Below are 21985 nucleotides of genomic sequence, written 5' to 3'. Positions count from 1 at the left end.
CGAATACAGAAGACCTGACAGCTGGATGAACAACTCACTCGACGAGCTGGAGCTGCTGAAATATGCGCATGTCCTTTTGTGCATATTTCGGAGGGAGGGTTGATGCAAATGTGTAGGTTAGTGACGTACCATAACCCAGCTGTAGTCCCAATCGAGTCGTTTTTGTAGGCAATTATACTTCCTGATTTTAAAAAGACATTTCAGCGCAGCAACTTTGCAGATACTGTTCATGCACCAACAGCAACATTACACACTATTTAAAATGAAAAAAGTGAAATCTCAGTCAACCCCCCCTTTTAAAGAGACTTTGCTTACGTACGACCGTTACCAGAGCGCCAGTGATTATAGTTTATAAAGTTATAAATATGGATATTTTGTTTACAATAACCAATCACTTCGCTTCAGGAGGCCTTTATTAACCCCTGGAGCCGTATGGATTACTTTCATGATGGATGAATGTGCTTTTTTGGACTTCAAAAACTCACGCTCTATTCACTCCCATTATAAAGTCTGCAAGAGCCAGGATATTTTTTAATATATAACTCAGATTGTGTTCGGCTGAAAGAAGAAAGTCGTATACGCCTAGGATGAGGCTTCAGGGTGAGTCAATTATAGGATAATTTTCATTTTGGGGTAAACTACCCCTTTAATATGCCTTCAGATAGGTTGAGGATAACCAGTGTGAAGCACCATTCATCAGAAACACATTAAAATGCATCTGATTTTTGTTTTCGTGAGCGGCATATGAGCAGATGAACCGGCCATATATGTTTTCAGTTACAAATGAGAGTTTTTCTTACGCAATCCATTCTCACTTCTGTGATGAAGGCAGACTTTGTCACTCTATTGTTCTTCTTCTGACGACCTCCACTCACCTCTCTCTCTCCAGAGCTCTGGGTCACCTCCACACATCTGGGAGCCATTTCCTCCCCAAAGGACTCACTTCCTGTGGGCAGACGCCGAGGAGGAGGGGAGCTTCTGCCTAACATGGAGGTGTTTCTGCAAGAGGTCGTGCTGGGATCAGCGAAAAGGTGAGATCGAGCCAGTTCTAGGTCATGAGAAATCTACGGCTGACCTCTACGGCAAGAAAAGGAGACGTTATTTTTAAAGCTATAGTCCAAAAATGAAATAAATAAAAAAAAATCCTGTCATTATTTACTCACCTTCATCTTATTCCAGCATTGCTGCAATTTTGTTGGTGGAAAGTTGAAAGAATCTTCACATTTTGTCAAGCTCCAAAAAAAAAAATAGACATATAAACTGATTTTATTGACAGTTTTTGCTGGTAAACTATTCCTTTCATAGAACACTATGAACAATCCTCAGTTAAAACCCTTTTAATTGTTTTTGTAATTCATAAGCAAGTTGGCATTTGTGTCCACTATCGGACTGCTCTGAACATTCATAAATAAATACAGACTTTCATGAAATGAAATCCCTTATTCTGAGCTCATGAAGTATATTTACATTCTAAAACCAGCTTAATAATTAGCGTTCAAAGCATTAAAATGCCACAGGCATCATAAACTTGATCTTCATTAGCTGACCAAACATCAAACTAAAGCAAAGTCACACGGCACAGACAAACTTTTAAAGATCTAAACAGATCTGTAAATTCTGATGGATATTGGATAAATAGCTTTGGGCTTTTGTTCCGCACAGGCGGAATTTCCTTAAATTCGTTTTTGAAGCTGTGTCTCCAAAGGACCTTTTAATGTCTGCATGGGCATCTGGTTTCTGCCCGATTCAAGATGGGTTCTCTTCATTCAAGTCTTATGTAAATGCTATTGAACAAAAATAACTGCCAGGCCGGAAGATTCTTCCAATAACCCCATCACACCATATGTCCGATGCCCTTTATCGCTAATGTGTCACTTCAATCTTTCAGCAATCAGGATGATGAGCATAACTGTGCTATTAACAGCCCATATCAGCTAGCACAAGGAAAACTTGGATTTATGGTTGATGAACAGAGGATTCATATACACCCTATTTAAAACCAATATGAACTGTTTTTTTTTTTTTAAACAAAACTACTGTACTTTTGGACTTGTATATTTTAAAAACTGCATTTTTCAACTCACATTTGTCTTGACGCAATACCAATATTTTATATAAATTAAAAAATCTATCAAATCTGATTTCCCTCTGACACACACACACAAATTAGTAAAGTTCATCATGCCACCTGTAATGGACAAGACATAAAAATGCACAACTTGATTCAAATTGTTTCACAAAAATGAGACTTCTGTTCTAATTTCCTCACCCTTGTTGTTCCAAGCATACATGACTTTCTTTCTTCTGTGCAACAAAAAGAAGATATTTTTAAATATGTCTGTGTTTTTTTGTATATACAATGGAAGTCAATGGTCACCAAACCGGTTTGCCCACCAACATTCTTCGAAAATATCTTCTCATATGTTCCACAGAAGAAGCAAAGTCATTTTCGGTTTGGAACGACATGGCGGTGAAAAAACGACAGAATATTCATTTTTTTTATGAACTGGTAACACTAGCATACAGTTCATTAGTTAACATTATGTATTAACTAAACCATTTGTTACTATATTTGTCAATCTTTGTTAATGTTAGCTAATACAGCTGTTCATTGTTTGTTCATGTTAGTTCACAGTGCACAATTAACACAGTTTTAATAATGTATTCGTGAAATGCTGACATTAACAACAAAGATTAAATCCTGTATAAAATGCTGTTGCAATTAGTTTTGTAAAGTGTTACCAGCGAGCTATCCCTTTAAGCACTTTGCAAACCTCTAAGGACCAAGTCTGACATATAAGACGCCATCAAAAAGGTTAAACTACAAAGAATGAACACAGAATTGTTTCCCTGAATGCACTGCAGTCTAGCGCACCTTTGTTTCAGAATTTTTTTTTATGACAGCCTAATTAAATTTAAGAGGCAGCACTGTGTGGTAGCTTGTGGGGAAAGGCCCTGCTCTGTCGGGCTCATGTTTGTTCCTGTGGGAGGAGGGGAGCCATACGTTGATTTAATAGCGTTTCCACTTCAAAGTGGACGTTATTGCTGGGTTAGGGTCCCCTATTACCTGCAGAGCCCACGGATGCTTTAACAAGCACTGAGGAAAGGAAAGGGCTCTTTGAATACTGAACCCCTGTTTAAACTGGGGCTAAATGAGAATTACAGTTCAATCCTTCTTATAACTGTGGTTTATACACGCACAACACATGCATATTTGCTTTTTTTTTATATCATAGTAAGCCTAACCCTAATCCCTAAACATTTGGAAAATGGGAAATTAGACAATGCCAAATTTAGTCTCTAGTTTTCCTCATTGCAAATGTAGAACATTTGGACACATAATGAGTCCACATTGAAAAACTAGGATTTTGTTGACTTTAAACCTGAAAATAAACCAAACATGAAGAAATATTTGTGAATCTCTTTGTACAGACGAGCAGATGTTCCTGCTTCCACTAAATCCACAAGACGCTCTTTGGGTCGTTATCAAATCAAATCAAAAAGATTTGTACATGTCTGAAAATCATGCTGGTTTTTTAAATAAACTTTTTACCCATATTGATTTTATTATTAATAAATTAGAAATGATTGCAAAATTGAGGCATTTTCTCTAGGGATCTCAGACTTTGGAACCATTCCTTTATGTGATCCTCTAAAATAGCTCTAAATAAAACAGAAATCAACCGATTAAAGAAATATTAATATTCTTTCATATGACCATGCAGTGTGTATTGTGATGCCTCAGATGTATCAGACCACAAGATGGCAGACATGCACTGTAAAAATGAATGTGCTTTATCTAATAAAATAAAAAAATAAAAAAATGTGGCAACAAGCAATATTATAAATTTTAACAAATTAGAATTGAGTAATAATTATTCAAAATAATCCCTTAAAAGTAAACCATTTAAAATGAAAAAAACTTACATTTAAGTCACCATTATGGTGATCAGTGTTTGTTTTAGGTTTCTCCTTCAGTGATTCTGCTTGACATCAGGTGTCTTCAATGTTGGCAATATAAAATAAAGAGTTCTTAATTAATCTTTGACGTACGTCTGTTATTCAGAAATTTTTTGGTGTAAACTTTACTCATATTAAATGGTTAACTTTTAAGGAATAATTTGATTAATTATTACTAAATTCTGATTTGTTCAATTTAATTAATTGTAATCTGTTGCCTCAATTTTATTGATTAGATAAAGCGTATTCATTTTTACAGTGTGACAGTGAGAACGGTGTTCTGCCTTCACTCCCAGCTGCTCCTCAACGCCCAACTCTGTGAAGAAAATGGACCAAGAATATATTTCAGGCGGCTGGTTGCAGCTGGTGTCCTGATTTGAAAATGCAGATTTTGGACAAAAAGTCATATAAGTTTTGAAAGATAAGTTTCAATTCAAAACGGGGGACATGATGCTTTTTGACTGAAACTGATGCACAGATTTGCATGAGCAAATTTGCATTGTTATCCTGCTATGATCATTATGCTTTTGTACATACCTCACCATGGCTTTGGTTCAAGATTCCCTGCAGCAGTTTCACATTCTTTCTGAATCTCACAATATTACAACAGTGAGAGGATTTTACTCTTTGATCACAACACCCGGACGTCTCTCACAAATCAAATGACACCAAGACATCCAGGAGTGAGCTTCAGTTGTCTGACTTATCTTAAAAAGATACTTGAGCACTTATCTGAGTCTTTAGGTTTTCTGTAGACAAGTAACGCACTTACATTTGACACTTTGCAACAGTGTTGTAGTCGAGACCACCTCACTCGAGTCCGAGTCGACACCGAGACCAGAGAGAGTCGAGTCCGAGTCAAGACCGAGTCCATAGAGAGTCGAGTCCGAGTCGAGTCCGAGACCAGAGACGGCCGAGTCAGAGTCGAGACCGAGACCAGAGAGGGTTAGCCTACCTAATTTACTTTTATTAACTTAGAGAAATCCTTTTTTTTTTTTTTTACTGAATTTACTTAGAGTTTAAAAAATATGATCAGTTTAGGGTAAAAAGGCCACATAGTAGGTGGTGTTAAAATTAATTTTATTACAATTTGTCATGCGCAGTTGCGCACTAGAAAATCACCAATCACTGGGCGTGTCAATCAATTTAAAGAAATATTTTATTAACATACAATAATAATCATGAAAAATATTTTTAATTGAACTCGAGTGGACTCGGGAATAATTCCGAGTCCTAAAAAAAAAATGTTCGAGTACGAGTCAATTCCGAGTCCAAATGGACACGAGTCCATGACAAGACCAAGACCATTAAAATATGGTCTCGAGACCGAGACGAGTCCGAGTCTCGAGTACTACACTGCTTTGCAAACTTAAGTCTTTTGACGCGTCCTGACACGACTGGTGAAATACTGTCCTGTTACCTATTTAAAAAGCCCATGTGTCATAAGCAAATGTATTTGTTCATCTTTACAATACAATCTGTGATTAATACAAGAGACACATTTAAGTGGTGAAAGTGAAGCATTATGTCCTACTCTATTTCAGCACAATCAAAAGCATTTGATTTCGATTCCCTCTCAAAGGGGCCGTAGCGTGACTGTCAGTTTCAGACAGTCAGATCCTTTCCTTGATACAAGTACCAAACTTTTCTGGTTTGCGCAACAGGATGAAGCACTCTCAAGGTTTTCAGATGTGGCACAATAGGAGCCTCACACGGAGGAATTAGTGTTTACCATTAACATCAAGAAGCATGGCACATGTTCTGTGTAAAAACTTTGCTTTCATTATTATTTTGTTCCTCTGGTTTCCTTGGTTCTAATCAACATGCACGGATACCCACAGCGCTTCATTTATCCATTTTTAATTTTCCATTTTCCATTAGAGGTTGTTGTTTCACCCATAAACATCATGTAAGCTGCTATAAAGCATTCTTGTGTTGCTAGTAGAACCAATTGCATTTCTCGGAAATGCCGACTGTCCCTGGAATGTTGCAGTACAGGCCCAGAACAAGCTATACCAGTAACCGCTCTGATATCCCTGAGTTCTCAAAGTCAACACACAGAACTGCCTTCATTAAGAACCTGTAGACATGTCTCTAAGTAAACCTGAGGAGCGTCTTGCTTTGGAGTTGAGCTGTCCGATCTGTTTGCAGCTGTACCGTGATCCCGTAACCCTTCCTTGTGGACACAATTACTGCCTGGGTTGCATACAAAATGCTGCACACGCAGAAGATCCCAAGTCCCCGAAACGTTGTCCGGAGTGCAGGGAGGAGTACGGCAGCCCGGAGACTCTTCCCAAGAACTTCAAGCTTAACGGTATCGTGGATGGGTTCCTGGCGGCCACTTCGGGTGGCGGACTGAGAGGGGGCACGACGGTGCCATGCGACCATTGCCTGGATGATCCAGTGGCTGCGGTGAAATTCTGCACACGATGTGAAATGTCATTGTGCCCCAGCCACCTCAAGAAACACGAGGAACGGCACAGATCACTGCACGTCTTAGTGGGACTGCCAGCAGAACGGGATGGGAAGAGGTGCCCGGTGCACTTGAAGGTCACGGAGTACCTTTGCGTGCAGGAGCGCCTGTTCCTCTGCTCCGAGTGCTTGATGGAGGGCACGCACCAGCACCACGAAGTGCAGACGTTCGAGGTGGCCAAGGGGGAAATGACGAGAATTCTTGAGAAACTGGGGAAGTCTGTGTCTGACAAGCTACAGATGACAGACGCTCTGGTGAAAAGCGCCAACGCAGGACCTCGGGACAAGGCCGAAGATAAGCTGGTGGCCAGGGCAAACATCCTGCTGGACAACATGACTTCACTCATCACTACATACAAGGTATGAATGATAGAAAGCTAGATAGCTACAATCGTGCCACTTTAACTAGTTCAGTTTATGTGTTTAGACAAAATGGGCCCTATTTTAACGATCTAAGCACACGGCGCAAGTGTCCGAATCCACAATGGACTACTTGCACACTACTTCGGCGTTCTACTTATTACATATGGGTTACAGTGTTCATCGCACGTCCATACTGTATATGAGAATGCAGATTATCACTACGTTTTATGGATGCCAATTGATTAAAACAATGAATAATGATCTCTGTATTAATTATCTTGCGCCTGCTGAAATGTTCCTATAAATATATTTTCTTTCCAACGTTCCATTCTGAATAATAAATAGGCTAAATATATTTATCCACTAACCTGCAGCTGTCTTATGTCTTCTCATTAACAACAGTATTTTTCTCTTATATTATATACTTGAGTTTACATTTTTTTAATGAATTTGACTAATAAAAAGTGTGCATTGGTGCGTTATTCCTGTCTTTTTAAAATAGTTGAATGAATGAATGATCGCGAGGTGCCTACGATCAGAACGCCCGCAGCGTAGAGGAGAATGACAGTCAACTTCTCTGAATATTAATTAAGAATTTTGGGCATGAACATGTAAATAGTAAACCGATTGACATTGAAAAATGACACTGAATGATTACAATATTTAATCCAAATAAATAAATGTTCGTGTTTCGTACTGATGTTATTCTGTTCTCACACATTTCAGCTTTCTCGGATTGGCTTGGTTTGGATTTAAACTTCATTCTGATGAGTTTTGAAAATTCTGCAAATGGTAAACATCAGAATATCCAGACTGATCTCATGAAGTAGCGTGTGTATGACACGCCAATTCGTATTTCCATTTTTGGCGTGCTATCAAGACGCATAATCGCCTTTCAACGTGTTTATGAACGCTGTTGACTTAACGTTATATAAATATATGACTTACCTCAACCCCGTCCCTAAACTTAACCGACACTGGGGTCAATGGCATTTATGACTGTTCCCTTACCATCCTAGGTAAAAAAAAGATATGACTTACCTCAACCCCATCCCTAAACTTAACCGTCACTGGGGTTAATGGCATTTATGACTGTTCCCTTACCATCCTAGGGAAAAAAAAGATATGACTTACCTCAACCCCATCCCTAAACTTAACCGTCACTGGGGTTAATGGCATTTATGACTGGAGATTTGACTGCATGTACAGACACGCGGAATGACGCGGACGTTAATGGCGTAGACATACACGCATACACGCGGATACACGCAGTTAGTTCAAAATGCGTAGAGATAACACGCCACCTGACTCGAAAGTGGCGTGTATGTTTACGCAAAAGTCATGATGTCATGTTGGAATATCCCTTCTTCGGTCAATAAAAATTTCCAAAATATAAAATCTTATTACAGACACTCCTTTTAGGTGGTGTTTGTTCAACTCATTGACCGCAGTACATTGAAAGTAAACATAACCGGAAATAAGTGATATGTATTGTTTCCAAACGGAAGTGCGTTGCGAAGTTCAGTGCAAGTGGTCCATTGCTAATTTAACGACGGGAAAATGGTCGGCTCTCCCGGCGCATGGTCTAAAAGGGTTGTCCCTATTCTCTTACTGAGTAATGGGTGTATTTTGGGCGTAACGTGCAATTAACCAATCAGTGTCTCATCTTCCATTTACTTTAATAGCCAGTTTTGCTAGCGCCATGGCAGATTCGCTATTTAGATGGCGGGATTTGTAGCGGTAAGACTGAATTAAGACTGTCTTTATGTACACAATATTCATCTTTTACATTGTGATCCTTTTGTTTTTAATATCTTTGGCATGTTTGTGTGCTGCTGTGTGTGTAATAAGTAGATTGTACGTGTGTTGTGGTAACACAGTCTCATCCCAAGAAGTCATATAACTGACGTCTTGGGACTTCTTTTGACCATACGTCAATATCCGCCTTTTAAGGGCCCCCTTAAACGTCGGTAGATGACGATCCCGGGCCGTCATACAACTGAAGCTTTACCTTTAACATCAGTTAAGTGACGGGTTAGGTTAGGGGTAGGTTTAGGTCTGGGGTAGAGTTAGGATCCGATAACGCCATCTACCGACGTTTAAGGGGGCCCTAAAAAGGCGGATATTGACGTATGGTCAAAAGACGTCCCAAGACGTCAGTTATATGACGTCTTTGCTTCGTTCACACCGGACGCGAATAGTGCGTCAGGTGCGAATGATTTCAATGTTAAGTCAATGCAAAGACGCTTTACGCGCGTGAAAAATTCCTGCGGCGCGAATGAGGCGTGGAGCGAGGCGCGGAAGACGCGAATACGCCTCGTTCGCGCGAATGGCGCGAATTGAGCGTCTGGCGCGTTAAGCGCATTACACGCGAATGATTCCCAGATAGCAAACTGACATTGAATCAACGTGGAAACGACGTCTCTCATGACATTGAAACAACGTTGATTTGCTCATCGAATTAACGTTGAACCAACGTCAGACGCGGCATTCTTCAAAGCTAAATGAAATCGAAAATTGGTTTGCTTTCATAACGTTGAAACAACGCGTTGATTTCAAGTTGATTTTCCGTTAGTTTTGAAAGAATGACGCATCTGACGTTGGTTCAACGTTAATTCGATGAGCAAAACAATGTCAGATCAACGTTGTTTCGATGTCATATTTCCACGTTGATTCAATGTCAGTCTGCTATCTGGGTTCAGTTAGTGCCATTTGTGCATTCACGCGTTTGACGCGAATTCGCGTCTGCCGCCCTAGTTGAAAAATCTGAACTTTGGCGTGAATTCGCGCCGCGTTAACCAATCAGGAGCCTAGCTGCTTGCTCACGTGGTGAAGTGTCTGGATGCTTCAATAAATTATTTTGTTAATATGACTAAATGCATGGTGGGATTATGCACAATAAAGCAAATGTTTTATCACTTAAAACATTATTTCTATATAGCCTACGTGACATGTTAATTTTGTATTGAATGTTATTCATTCCATAGCTAGATTATATGAAATAGTATTATGTTGTAAAGACAATCAACATATGTGCATAAATTCGTGTCTGGACGTGAGAGAGAGAAAAAAAAAATCACAGGACAGGTTAATAACTTTTGAAGGCTGGCTCTATTCATCATCAAAACAAAAAATAAATGACAGCTAGATTAGATGGATGAGGGCGAGGGTGATCCTCGCTCCGATGCGGGACAACATGTCATCAAACTGGGCGCGGGACAGGCGGAAGTACCGCTGACAGCGGCCGTCATCCAGCGCAGCTCCTGGAGCGAGCAAATGGTGAAACTCGCCAAACGGTTCGGCTCTGAAGGGTCCGGTGGACACAAATATACGGCGACGATGATCCCCACGCCGCTGTTCTGCTCTCCAGAGTAAATACAGAGCGACACTCTCTTGATGAATGCTCGGTCGACATAAAAACAATGGCTGCCAATGGATTTCGATTCTGACGCGCGTAAATTTCGCTTCAAACTTTTGTTTTTACGCGCGCCAGTTTCGCTCTTGACACGCGAATTAACACAAAGTGGTCAAGCGTCAAACTAGACGCGTCAGGCGCGAATTTTACGCGCGATTCGCGTCCGGTGTGAACGTAGCATTGATGAGACTGCACTGGTTGTGGACCCACCTATTGGCTCACATTACTAACATGCTCATTAAATAACAAAAAAAAAAAATACTGTGCCATTGACTTTTGACCACATTTCAGTTGGTCAATCCTGCAATCTATTTCAGTTGCCTAAAAAATATCAACGCACCAACATTGCGCCTGAACACACCTCATTCTCAGAGTAGACCAGGACCCTGTGCGCACAGATGGGTGCAAATGCATTTGCTATTTAAACAGCGTGGTGCAGGACGTGAAAATGATAACTGCGTCAGGCTGAAACTAGCAAAAGACACTTGCGTCAGTTGTATGATGTGTGCGTATGTGGTCTCTTCTAATTTTAGTATTATTGCCAAATAAATGTCACCCTCACTTATGTTGAGAACAACAGATCTAGACCAGTGCTGACGACATACAGTCATGTTGAGGTAAAACACATTAACACTGTTTATATGTGATGTTTTAAGAGTCGTATGAGCACCGAGATGGACGACGAGCTTCATAAGCGAGACAAAAGCTGGCAAGCCAGTCTATGCGATTTGGAGAGTTGTCTACACCAGCTGCAGGAAGCCCAGCAGTGCACCAGCGAGGTTCTCAATCAATCCTCAGAGTTTCTCTTCATCCAGAACTACCTCACCGTTGAAGCAAGGGTCCGCCAGGCTGCTAACGTCACCATTCCCGGTCTACCTTCCCAAGAGTCCTCCGATGCCAAGCACCTGCGCGCTCTCCTACGTACAGACGCCTTCCACGTCGAGATGAGTCTTCTGTTGGAGTGCCTCCATGGCATAATGAACCCTCTAGACCTGACCTTCAACCCAGCCACGGCCAACGCCAGCCTTCTGCTGTCCACTGATCTCAAAACAGTCAAGCAGTGTGCAGGAGTTAAGAGCAGTAATGCTGGAGATAACAGCGAGCGCTTCTCCTCGGCCAGTCAGGTCTTGTGCTCGCAAGGTTTCTCCACCGGAGTTCACATGTGGGCGGTGGAGGTCGGCCCCGGGTGCGCGTGGTCTGTGGGACTGTGTTATAAAAGCATGCCACGTAAAGGTGACCACAGCAGGCTGGGGCATAACACCAGCTCTTGGAGGTTGCAGTGGAAGAGCAAGAAGCTGACGGCGTGCCATGACTCGGCTAATGTGGCCGTGGGTGACGGGCTGATCGTGCCGCCAAAGAAGGTCGAAGCGACCCTGGATTACGAAGGAGGAACTATTGCATTCCACAGCTCAGGTCAGGGAGGCCGAAAGCAGCATCTTCATACATTCAGTGCCGTGTTTAAGGATGCAGTGTACCCTGCGTTTGGGATCCACTCTACCTCAGAAGATTCGTGGATAACTCTTTTGAGTGGAGTTTAACTGACACGGACATGCTTTCATTGTGTAAAATTCTTGCCTCATTCTCTTTATCCCTTCATTCCTTATGCATTAGTATGCCTAATCCTGTACCCCTGGAAAGAAGGGGTACAGGACTTTTAACAACTTGATAGTACTTATGTAGTTAGTGTGATGTGTGACATGTTAGTGCGATGTTAAAGACATTACCAATTGAAAATGTACATATGATAATCAAGTGAGATATACATCTTCTGGACGTGGCTTGAGAATTCGAGAGGGCACGTGTCCCCTCAGTTTGATTGGGCTTCATGAACAAAAGCTATAAGCAAAGCAGACATTACTGTACTACAAATTGACCCTTTACTGACTGACTTATTTTAAAGTTTGAATACAATGTTTGTACGACAGCTATACAACCCTTGAAAACAGAAGAAACTGAATGGGTTTTGTTTGAATATTACCCAGAAGTGTAGTGTATTTGGCCTGAAATAGGAGTCTTTGAAGAGAAGAGACTGTAAATAAAGTAACACCGGCATAGACAGTGTATTTATGCAGAGCTCAACTCTTTCCATGTCTGAGGAAAGAAAGAAAAAAATCAAATTCAGATGCTCTTAAAGAAACAGAGCTTGGATATTATATTACCAGTGAGCTAGATAACATCTCTGCTGTATTTTTGCTTGTATTTTCCCTTATGGGACTATAATGACAGGAATGGCACCCAGAATGCAGGCTATGAATGTACTGTATTACATTGACACACATCATTCTGCAGGGCCATATTAGACAATCAAGTTTTATTAAATATTTTATTCATTAAAATGGCTAGAGCAAAGCTCTTTATGTACTTTATGTATGCTTTCACATAAACATAAATGCACATCACCTTTGTCCTGTAAAACAAGAAATACTTGTCTTGTTCACACCTTTCCTGTCACACTAATGAAATAGTTTTGACTCATGTAAGTCTGTATACTGACACAATATCTCATAAAAAAAAAATCTCTCTGCATTTCTATAAAATTTGGTAATAAATCTCAATATATCAGGGTCACCTCATAAATTCATTATTATGTTTACATGCACCAATGCTCATTTGTTAACAAACAAGTAAATTACTTTGATAAACTCAATGTTTCTGCCTTAAATTATTACATTGTTTAAATGAATACATTTTTAGCTAACGGTGATTTGTACATTTCTGAAATACAGTACAAAACATCTGATTACAGATCACTCTGTATGTGGACATGTTATCTAAATCTGCATGTTCTGCTTCGAAACTATGTGTATTGTGAAAAGCGCTATACAAATAAATGTGAACTGAATTAAATTTAGACTCATTTCTGGATAATTGCGCCTTTACTGTTAAACATTTATGATTATTTAAACTACCAAGGCATTCACTTTTTTTGAGTAACAATTTTAATGGAATTAATCATTTACATTGTGTTTGGTTTTATGATAGTTTTAGTTGAATACATGCTACATTACTTGAATGGCTTTTATGTTGATAAATTAGTTTCGTTGTTGTTGTTTATTAAATGATGGTACAGTAAGGCATTATTTGATCTACAACAGCACCATCTACAGGTTAGAGCCAACGTTTTGTTCTTGACACTCTAAATAAAATTGCAATAAACTCAGCTATCCTCACTTGTGCTAGTTATAGTATAAATTTTAAATACTAAATTGAAGAAAGAATTGGTGTAAACCGTTTCTTTAACTTGTCCGTATGGCTAAATGTTCATAAACAACTATGACATCACAATGTCAATACAATAGACTTTAATAGCTGACTTGTTATCAGGCCTGATGTGCCATAAAGAAAAGAAGTTTTATAGTTAACCATTAACATCACACAACTTCAACCCTGAAAGACAGCAGAAGAGAACTTCATCTCAGCGATACAAAGTTCTCCCACAAACGTAAGTGCATTTACAGTTTCTCATGTGTGTGATCAAAATGTATTTGGATATGTAGTGGTTTCTGTGCCCTATGATTTGCATTATATACTAATAAAAGGGAAGTTAGATCTGGGGAAAGATTGCGCTGCGCAGTAGCATTTGTTTGCTGATATTCTCTTGGCTTGATATTATGTAATGAAATATTAAGCCTTTTTAAAGAGTGCCAGAAGTGTCCGAATATTTTCAGGCCACTATATGTCATTGTTTAAAAAATATTTGATACATATTTCTTCTTTAGTACACTGTGTATTTTGTCATTTGTCATTAGACAGACAGTGAAGTGGTGAAAATGAGTGACATAGATGACGAAAGTGAAATATTCTTCTCAATTAAAGTGAGTATCACTTTGTCATTGATATAGTCAATAGTTTTGTTGCATTTATGTACTTAATAATGTTAAATATTAATGTTTATTGCACTCACGTATGGGGTTTGGGGATTGTGTGTAGTTTTTGGGTCGTATCCAGGTGGTCCGTCCCGGTGGGATGCAGACTCTGAAAGATGCAGTCGAAGCCCTGCAGGTGATACAACCATTAATGTCCCTCTACTGTAGCCACTATGGTATTATATATATAACTTAAAGGATTAGTTCACTTTTGAAAAAACTTTGCTGATAATTTACTCACCCCCATGTCATCCAAGATGTCCATGTCTTTCTTTCCTCAGTCGAAAAGAAATTAAGGTTTTTGATGAAAACATTCCAGGATTTTTCTCCTTATAATGGACTTCCATGGGAACCAGGTCCAACCGGGGTCCAAACGACAGTTATAACAGTTACAGATGCAGCTTCAAATGTCTTTAAACGACACCAGACGATGAATAAGGGTCTTATCATGTGAAACGATCGGTTATTTCAAAGCTTATTCCAAAAATGTAACTTTTCTAAGGACAAACGCTAGCCTTTCTCCATTCTGTGAGGCGCGTTTGCAACGTCACGTAATACGTAATTACGTTCAAAAGGTCACGGGCGACGTAGCCAGAAGTACAGAGTCAGAGTGTTTACAAGCTGAACGCATAGGTTGAACGTGAAAACTAACTCAAACGCCGTTTACAAAAAAGGAATTAAAAGGTAAAACAACGATGTCGGACGATTTTGATTCTGTACTTCCGGCTACGTCGCCCGTGACCTTTTGAACGTAATTACGTATTTCGTGACGTTGCAAACGCGCCTCACAATATATTACAAGGCTAGCATTTGTCCTTAGAAAAGTTACATTTTTGGAATAAGCTTTGAAATAACCGATCGTTTCGCATGATAAGACCCTTATTCATAGTTTGGTGTCGTTTAAAGACATTTGAAGCTGCATCTGAAACTGTTATTAACTGTCGTTTGGACCTCGGTTGGACCTGGTTCCCATTGAAGTTCATTATAAGGAGAAAAATCCTGGAATGTTTTCATCAAAAACCTTAATTTCTTTTCGACTGAGGAAAGAAAGACATGGACATCTTGGATGACATAGGGGTGAGTAATTTATCAGCAAAAGTTTTTTCAAAAGTGAACTAATCCTTTAATCCTATGACTTTCTCTTTTAGGATCCGAGCATGGATATGGCAGAGAAAATGAAGAAAACTAAAGTACATCTGTTTCTGACCAGAACTGCCATTGACATTCTAGAGCATAAAACCAAGGTGTGACTGAGGACTATGTACTCGAGCTCAGACAGTGACACTCAGGTGTACGACACCCTCATTCACTCTCTCCTTTTCTCAGTTCATGCTGTACTCCTGCGCTCTGCCCTCGGTTTCATTCTGTGCAGTCCATCCGTCTCAGCCCAAAATCCTGGGCTTCATAGCCAAACACCCAGCGGCAGACATGCACCACTGCTACATCTTCCAGAGCAAGAAGTTTGTGAGTTCTGGAAATGTTAAATGCATTGACACAATGTGCGTTTAGTTCAATATTAACTAGAACATGCTGCAAAATTAAGTGTCACTGTATTTTGACGGTGCCTCTTTAATCTTTTGATATCAGCCTTACTGTGGGTATGCTATTTTTTTTTTTATCAACTTCAATACATTTTAATAAGGATTTCAGATCATTATTTATTAAATGCAGGGTTAAAGTTTTGGAAATCTGTCACTTCATGTTAAATCTTACCAGCAATTCATTTCCAGTTGATTAGATTCTCTGTGCTGTTTTTCTCTTTCTCAGTCCCATCTTCTTGTGTCCATCATTGGCGACTCTTTCCGCTCTTATAAGCAGAATGAAGGTGTACATGGTGATCGAGACCTGGTGGTGGAGGCCCTGAGACACAAGGTACAGTGACCAGTCACATCAGAGAAATACTGGAGCTCAGCACAGTGGCCAGCACTAATTTAAAGGGTTAGTTCACCCAAAAATGAAAATGATGTCATTAATGACTCTCATGTCGTCCCAAGCCTGTAAGACCTCCGTCCATCTTCAGAACACAGTTTAACCCTCCTATTACCCTCAAATCTGATAACATTTTTACCCACTGGTGTCAATTTGACCTCCACAATATTATTTTTTTTATTTTATATATATATATATATATATATATATATATATATATATATAAAGGTTTGTCTCAGTTAATGTATGCCTTTGTTGACTACTTAAGTAACCTTTTAAGTTGACATCCCCCACCACCCCCCTCCCCACCCCACCTAACCCCTTATACATCCAGAATACCCACTGCACGACTATGGACAAATTTTACAAATCAACAAAATCTTACTGATTGACCTAAAATTGGAAAAGTAGCCTATAAATATATGTGGTGTTTTATTTGTTCTATAATATTTCTAAGTATAGATTTTTGTAATCTATAACATTTGGAAAGAAAAACTATTTATTTTGCATGGATAGTAACTATCAAGGATAGTAATGGGTCAATCTTGCAAAAGTTATGTTTTCTCCTCCCCCATGGCACGGGAAACATCAAAATTCTCGCAAAAATTATGTTTTCCCCTCGCCAATGCACAGGAAAGAATTTTTAGTTCTCATGAGAATTATGTCACATGTCATGTGAACTACTAGTGGTTCTCGCAATACTACAGATATGGTTATGTTTGGTTAGAGCCCTAAAACAGAGGGAAGTTTTTGGAATATGATATTGAATATGTAAAATTACAATGAACATTATAAATTCTAATTATAACACGTTATAGTGACCTCAATAAAACAACCAAAACAAATGTCTATGAAATTTTAATATTTCTTCTTTTATTGTTCAACTAAACGAGCCTGGGGTCAAATTGATGCTACAAAATGTGTACAGGACTTTAAAAAAATATTAGCAGGTTAATTTTATGTTTACAGTTGTCCCCATTAAATTAGGAAAAGTCATTAAATCTTAAGCAAAAAATAAATAAATAAAATGATACAGACGTTAAACATTGAATGGGGTCAAATTGACCCCAAGGATAATAGGAAGATATTTTAGATTTAGTCTAAGAGCTACGGTATACTGTCCTCGTCCAGAAAGGAAATAAAGACTTCATCAAAGTAGTCCATGTGACATCAGTGGGTTAGTTAGAATGTTTTGAAGCATCAAAAATAAATTTTGGTCCAAAAATAACAAAAACTACGACTTTATTCTGCATTGTATTGTCTTCCGGTTCTGTTGTCGATCAAGTCGAGTAAGAATCAGTGTTGGCGAGTTTATGAAACAGTGTGTAGATCGCCAGTTGGCCCAGCAAATTTTTATGAATTCTAAGAATGCAATATCGAGAGAACATAAACATGGACAAATATGAACGGAGCATGAAAATTTAAGTCACGAAATTCAAGTTCAATTTAATAGTCAAGCGCAAAAAGACGCAAAAGGGAACTCGATTCGTTACTAAACATCGAGCATGCGTCCAGAAATCTGTGTCTCAGACAGCACGCAAATACTGACCTGAGCTCTCTTTCACATCTTCTTGCGCTTGAGCAGACATATTCAAACAAAATTGTCAAGTATCCTCGTAAACAGTCGAGAAAGTAAACACATGTGTATCAGTATCAGTATCCGTGCATTCACTCTTAAAGTGACAGCAGTCTAACTTTCCTTCTGCTGTCTGTGTTTTTAAAGTTTTTATCCGTTTTGGCCGTTCGTTTACAAGACAACAGAGTTTTGGGACACAAAGTTTTAAAGATGGGTTTTAAAGTGCAAGTTTTGAAAACGGTCTCTGTGTAACAACAAAAACGCAAATCTCTGAAGAATTACATGTTCACTCTACAGTGTTTCATCGCCATCTAATGGCCTGGCAGCAAAATACAGCTTTTTAGTCGTTTTCACGGATGCGTGTGAATGGGGATCGTTCTGACACCAATGTCGTCTATACCAAGGGGCAACCTCTCCGTCTATCTCTTGAAGCCAACACGGAAGTGAATTAAACTGCATTTCATCGAGTGGCCGCATGAGGCTGGCTGCAAAAGCAAGTCAAATCTGTATCTGTATCTGTATCTATTTCTTCACAGCAGAAAAAAACTTTTTTACAGCCTGGTGGCAAATAGTTGTTTTGGTCTATATCGCTAATTTTGACCTTCATGACTAATAAATTATAAAAATATATAAAAATATAGATAAATTATATCTAAGCCTTAAAGTTCTGCATAATTAAGGGCGTGGCCACTTGAGTGACAGGTAGATTCTTGCCATTAAAAATAACAGTGCAATGCAGCCTTTTAAACTTGCTGGGACAGTGACAAGCACCTCTCACTGCTCTGCTCCTCCGCTTCTGCTGTGTTCAGTCACATCACGCTGGCTCTGAACGAAGACGCGTTGTGGAAACGCGTTGGCCTAGTACTTTCTGTCCCTCTCTGCTATTATATTTTTCGAAGATGGCGGAACTACATAGAAGCCTCAGTGGACTTACCCGTCCCATGTATATAAAGATAATAAATTCTTCATTTACGATAAGTCGGATAATTGGCAGAGGTATTTGTACACCACTGAGGACATATTTATTAATAAAACTATTGATTTTAGATAATAAAATACCTAAAAAAAAGTACACATTGCCCTTTTAAATCACCCACCACAATCCTTTGCACATGTTCCAACTGACTGAAAACGAGTCGGCATTGAGCTTGTCTGAGTTCATTATACAATCAAAGACAAAAATAATAATTTAAAAGATGAAGAAATTATGTTTTCTTTTCTTTTGTTGTAAAGTAATTACATTCCGCTTAACTTTGATATTAAAAGAAAGGCAGTTAAAGGTTTTTGATATAAAGTATTTTACATTTACATTTTAGCATTTAGTACAAGCTTCCAAAGTGCTGAACTACTAAGCACACACACTCATTACTATCCAGCCTTCTGTTAGTGTTTGGGAAGCACCCATAAATCGTCACTGAAACCTCTTGTCAAGTCGTGCCTGTTTGCTCAGTGGTTTTGATTGACTAGTGTCTGTTTGAATGCTTGAACTGTCTGAGATCTCCCTCTGCTGTTCAGAATAAGGTACTGGAGCGAGAAAATGCGGAGCTGAAGAGGAGACTGCAGGCCAATGGAGAAGTGGGTTATGTGTCACACACTAAGGCTACTACAGTCACAAAAAGCACACACACACAAGCATGTTTAACCACAAACACAGATGCATACACCTGTCTCCTTGTATAACACCTTAAAGGAATAAATCAGGCAACAATGAAAATAAATGACAGGCACACAGTTAAACATTTACAGATTTCTATTGGGTGTTCAGCTCTACTATTGAACTATTTTTTTTTTAAGAGACTTCTTATCTAGAAAAGAAAATTATAACCCTTTAATCTAGGAATTTAAGAATAGTTAATGTACACATCAGTTTATAATATTCAGCTTCGGCACTGATTTGATCATGGGTAGCACTCACTGTGGTGATTTTTCTGGACACAGATATTTATCTTGCAGGACACTGGTGGAGTCCAGAACATTTATGAGAATGAGTCGGATATTGATAAGACTTCATCTCGATCAGGACAGGGTATGTGTAGAAAACTCACAAACACAACACACACACACACACATAAGCTCTATACGGAGAAAAAAAAGACAAACTTATAAAAGTACATATTATGAAAATAATATAATTAAGTGTCTACTGAATACAATGTTTTGTATTTTATATATACATTTATACTACATGCAATTAGTCGAACTTTAGTGTTTTTAACAACTAATGTACTGTAGGACTTGCATCTTTATATATACAGTAATGTCATAATGCTACCATACAATAACTATTGTACAAGTATTTGAAATATGGTTAAAGGTGCATGCTGAATGTACTGACAAGCATCCATGAAAAACTAAAATATACTTTGATGTCATTTCTGTTGAAACTTTTATTTTATGTATTTACGTAAATATATCTAGTACAGTATCTGTTGTTATCTGTAGTGTACACTTTTGTAATGATGGAATACACACACACACACACACACACACACACACACATGTATATGTCTCTGTGTACAGTATTGTAATGTAAATAACCTCTTAATAACATCAGTAAAAGTAATAATGCTCACCTGCATGTCTATATACATATTTCCATGTCAAAATGAACTAATCTTACACTTACTTACACTAATGTGCCCATCACGTATCCAACTGTAACATTACCTTAAGTGTTTTGATCAACACTTATGGCTGTTCACAATAGCCATAAATTGTTGGAAAAAGTCTTAATAAAACTACAAATTGATTATATTTAGCATTGGTAATATGTTGATATGCAATCTTTTAATTTGTCTAATATTTTTATTTCAGTGAGATTCTTTTCAGAAGATGACAAAACTCCTTTGCAGAGGAATTTCTGAGTGGAAACGTAAATGCTCCAGAAACGACACGTCCAGCAGATGCCACTGTTTAACACTTCAACACTAACTATTATTTATAGGAACATCAAGACAACATAATTAAAAAAAAGATTAGGCTATATTTAAGATGAATCTGTGAACATATGGTTAACAAATAAACAATTGTGAATTTAGTTTTGTTGGTATAAGGCATTTGTTCCCAACTGAAGTACATCATGTTTTATCCTGCTGACAGCCTTTTGGTGCATGACATGTAACCTACAGTATCATATTCATATACATACAAAACTATTAAAATAATCAATACTGATGTATAGGCTACAGAGTGATACCTGGAAACGTTTCCCTTAAAGGAGCATTATGTATATACTGTATTTATTGCTATGCGTGCAAACTTTTGTCATCACAAAGTAATTTATTCATTAACGGCTTCTGTGACTGGAAACATCCCGAGAGGATATCTAACCACAAAAAGAGTGTTGATCACCGACAACACATGCTTGCTTTATTAAATAGTTCAAAAACCCATATCTTCTGTGAATGCTTCACTTTGCCGGCACATAAAAGCGGAACAGAACTGTTGGAAGGTGATCTTGAGGCATGTCGAAGCTGTTGTCAAGTTTTTTTGGATTCCAAAGGCATGATAAAAAACTGGGATCACCACACAATGGGAATTATCTTGCTTTGCTTGAACCGATGCCAAGTTTGACCTCCGTTTTACAAAAACATAGTTTTATCTTAATGAGCGAGAAAATTAAGAACATCATAGCCGCTAAAATCCAATAGGCCAAATATTTCACTGTAATTGTAGATTTAAAAGGGAAAAGGGACTTTTTGGATTTGAACCCCTCTATCCCATCTGGGTCACGGCACCAAATGGTCCTACTCACGCGCAGTGCACCTCTTGAGATCAGGGAGTGAGGTTTTCCTACACAGCTCACACTAGCTACACAAGTCTTATATGGACTTGTCGAACTGTCTTGGACAAAAATATGATAATGCAAGCAATATGTCAGGTAAATATAGCGGTCTTGAAGGACACCTGAAAATACAAAACCCTTTAATTCTCTAATTCTGTCGTTCTTTGAATCTCATTGGTGTCAATATCTTTGAGGTCACATCCCTTTTTTATTTGTTATAATCACTTCATAAGTTTTGCAGCACATCGACTCATTACTGGAATCAGATGACAATAGCCACTTTCACACAGCAATACTGGTAAATTACCGTAAAATTGCCATATGACTTTACCGGTAAATACACAATTATGCTTTTCACACAAGCAATCACACATCAGCACCAAAATACCAGTAAATTCTTTGATGTCAGTCATTGGCAGTGATCTTTAAACGCTGTGCCGTTGTCTTTATTCTGCACTTTATTCTGTTCTATTTGACAAAAAATGTTGACGTCTAAGCGAAAGGCATAGTATCAAACAGAACGCGTTTTTGCTCTTAAAGGAGAACTCCGGCGAACAATGAACCTTTGGTCTAATAAAACATCGGTATCTAGTCAATCGTTCTCTGAAATTTGTTTTCAT

At 38.6% G+C, this 21985-nt stretch overlaps 2 protein-coding genes and 1 non-coding gene across 4 annotated transcripts; 2 read left to right on the top strand and 1 right to left on the bottom strand.

Annotated features, from left to right (window-relative positions):
- Nucleotides 1-883: 883 nt before the first annotated feature.
- On the bottom strand, nt 884-14202 carry LOC120473945 (uncharacterized). The gene is made up of 3 exons (XR_005621698.2): nt 14115-14202; nt 1164-1233; nt 884-1077 (listed from the first exon to the last, which is right to left on the bottom strand). It is a non-coding gene; the product is annotated as an uncharacterized LOC120473945 (transcript).
- Nucleotides 6002-13057, top strand: LOC120473943 (E3 ubiquitin-protein ligase TRIM58). The gene is made up of 2 exons (XM_039664016.2): nt 6002-6792; nt 10867-13057. Exons 1-2 carry the CDS (start codon nt 6049-6051, stop codon nt 11746-11748), a joined length of 1626 nt encoding a protein of 541 aa, XP_039519950.2. The 5' UTR covers nt 6002-6048; the 3' UTR covers nt 11749-13057.
- LOC120473944 (PTB domain-containing engulfment adapter protein 1) lies at nt 13559-20956 on the top strand. 2 transcript variants are annotated; one of them, XM_039664018.2, is made up of 9 exons: nt 13559-13652; nt 13964-14025; nt 14141-14212; nt 15225-15320; nt 15403-15540; nt 15844-15948; nt 19097-19156; nt 19520-19607; nt 20396-20956. In XM_039664018.2, the coding sequence occupies exons 2-9, from the start codon at nt 13981-13983 to the stop codon at nt 20443-20445; spliced, it is 654 nt and encodes a 217-aa protein (XP_039519952.2). In that variant the 5' UTR covers nt 13559-13652; nt 13964-13980; the 3' UTR covers nt 20446-20956. The 2 variants fall into 2 exon arrangements, with proteins under 2 accessions (XP_039519952.2, XP_088980438.1); XM_089124312.1 differs by having other exon boundaries at nt 19535-19607; nt 20396-20954.
- The last annotated feature ends 1029 nt before the right edge of the window (nt 20957-21985 follow it).

This window comes from Pimephales promelas, chromosome 20, assembly GCF_988280905.1.
Source record: "Pimephales promelas chromosome 20, fPimPro1.hap1.1, whole genome shotgun sequence".
Lineage (NCBI taxonomy): Eukaryota > Metazoa > Chordata > Actinopteri > Cypriniformes > Leuciscidae > Pimephales > Pimephales promelas.
The sequence above is the reverse complement of the archived record's forward strand: the minus strand, read 5'-3'. Positions and strand labels throughout refer to the sequence as shown.

Excerpts from the sequence above, each read along its gene's own strand:
- LOC120473943 (XM_039664016.2), top strand. The coding sequence starts at position 6,049 with ATGTCTCTAAGTAAACCTGAGGAGCGTCTTGCTTTGGAGTTGAGCTGT. Across the intron at positions 6,793-10,866 it reads CACTCATCACTACATACAAG|AGTCGTATGAGCACCGAGAT; the intron begins GTATGAATGATA and ends TGATGTTTTAAG.
- LOC120473944 (XM_039664018.2), top strand. The coding sequence starts at position 13,981 with ATGAGTGACATAGATGACGAAAGTGAAATATTCTTCTCAATTAAA. Across the intron at positions 14,026-14,140 it reads AAATATTCTTCTCAATTAAA|TTTTTGGGTCGTATCCAGGT; the intron begins GTGAGTATCACT and ends GATTGTGTGTAG. Across the intron at positions 15,949-19,096 it reads TGGAGGCCCTGAGACACAAG|AATAAGGTACTGGAGCGAGA; the intron begins GTACAGTGACCA and ends TCTGCTGTTCAG.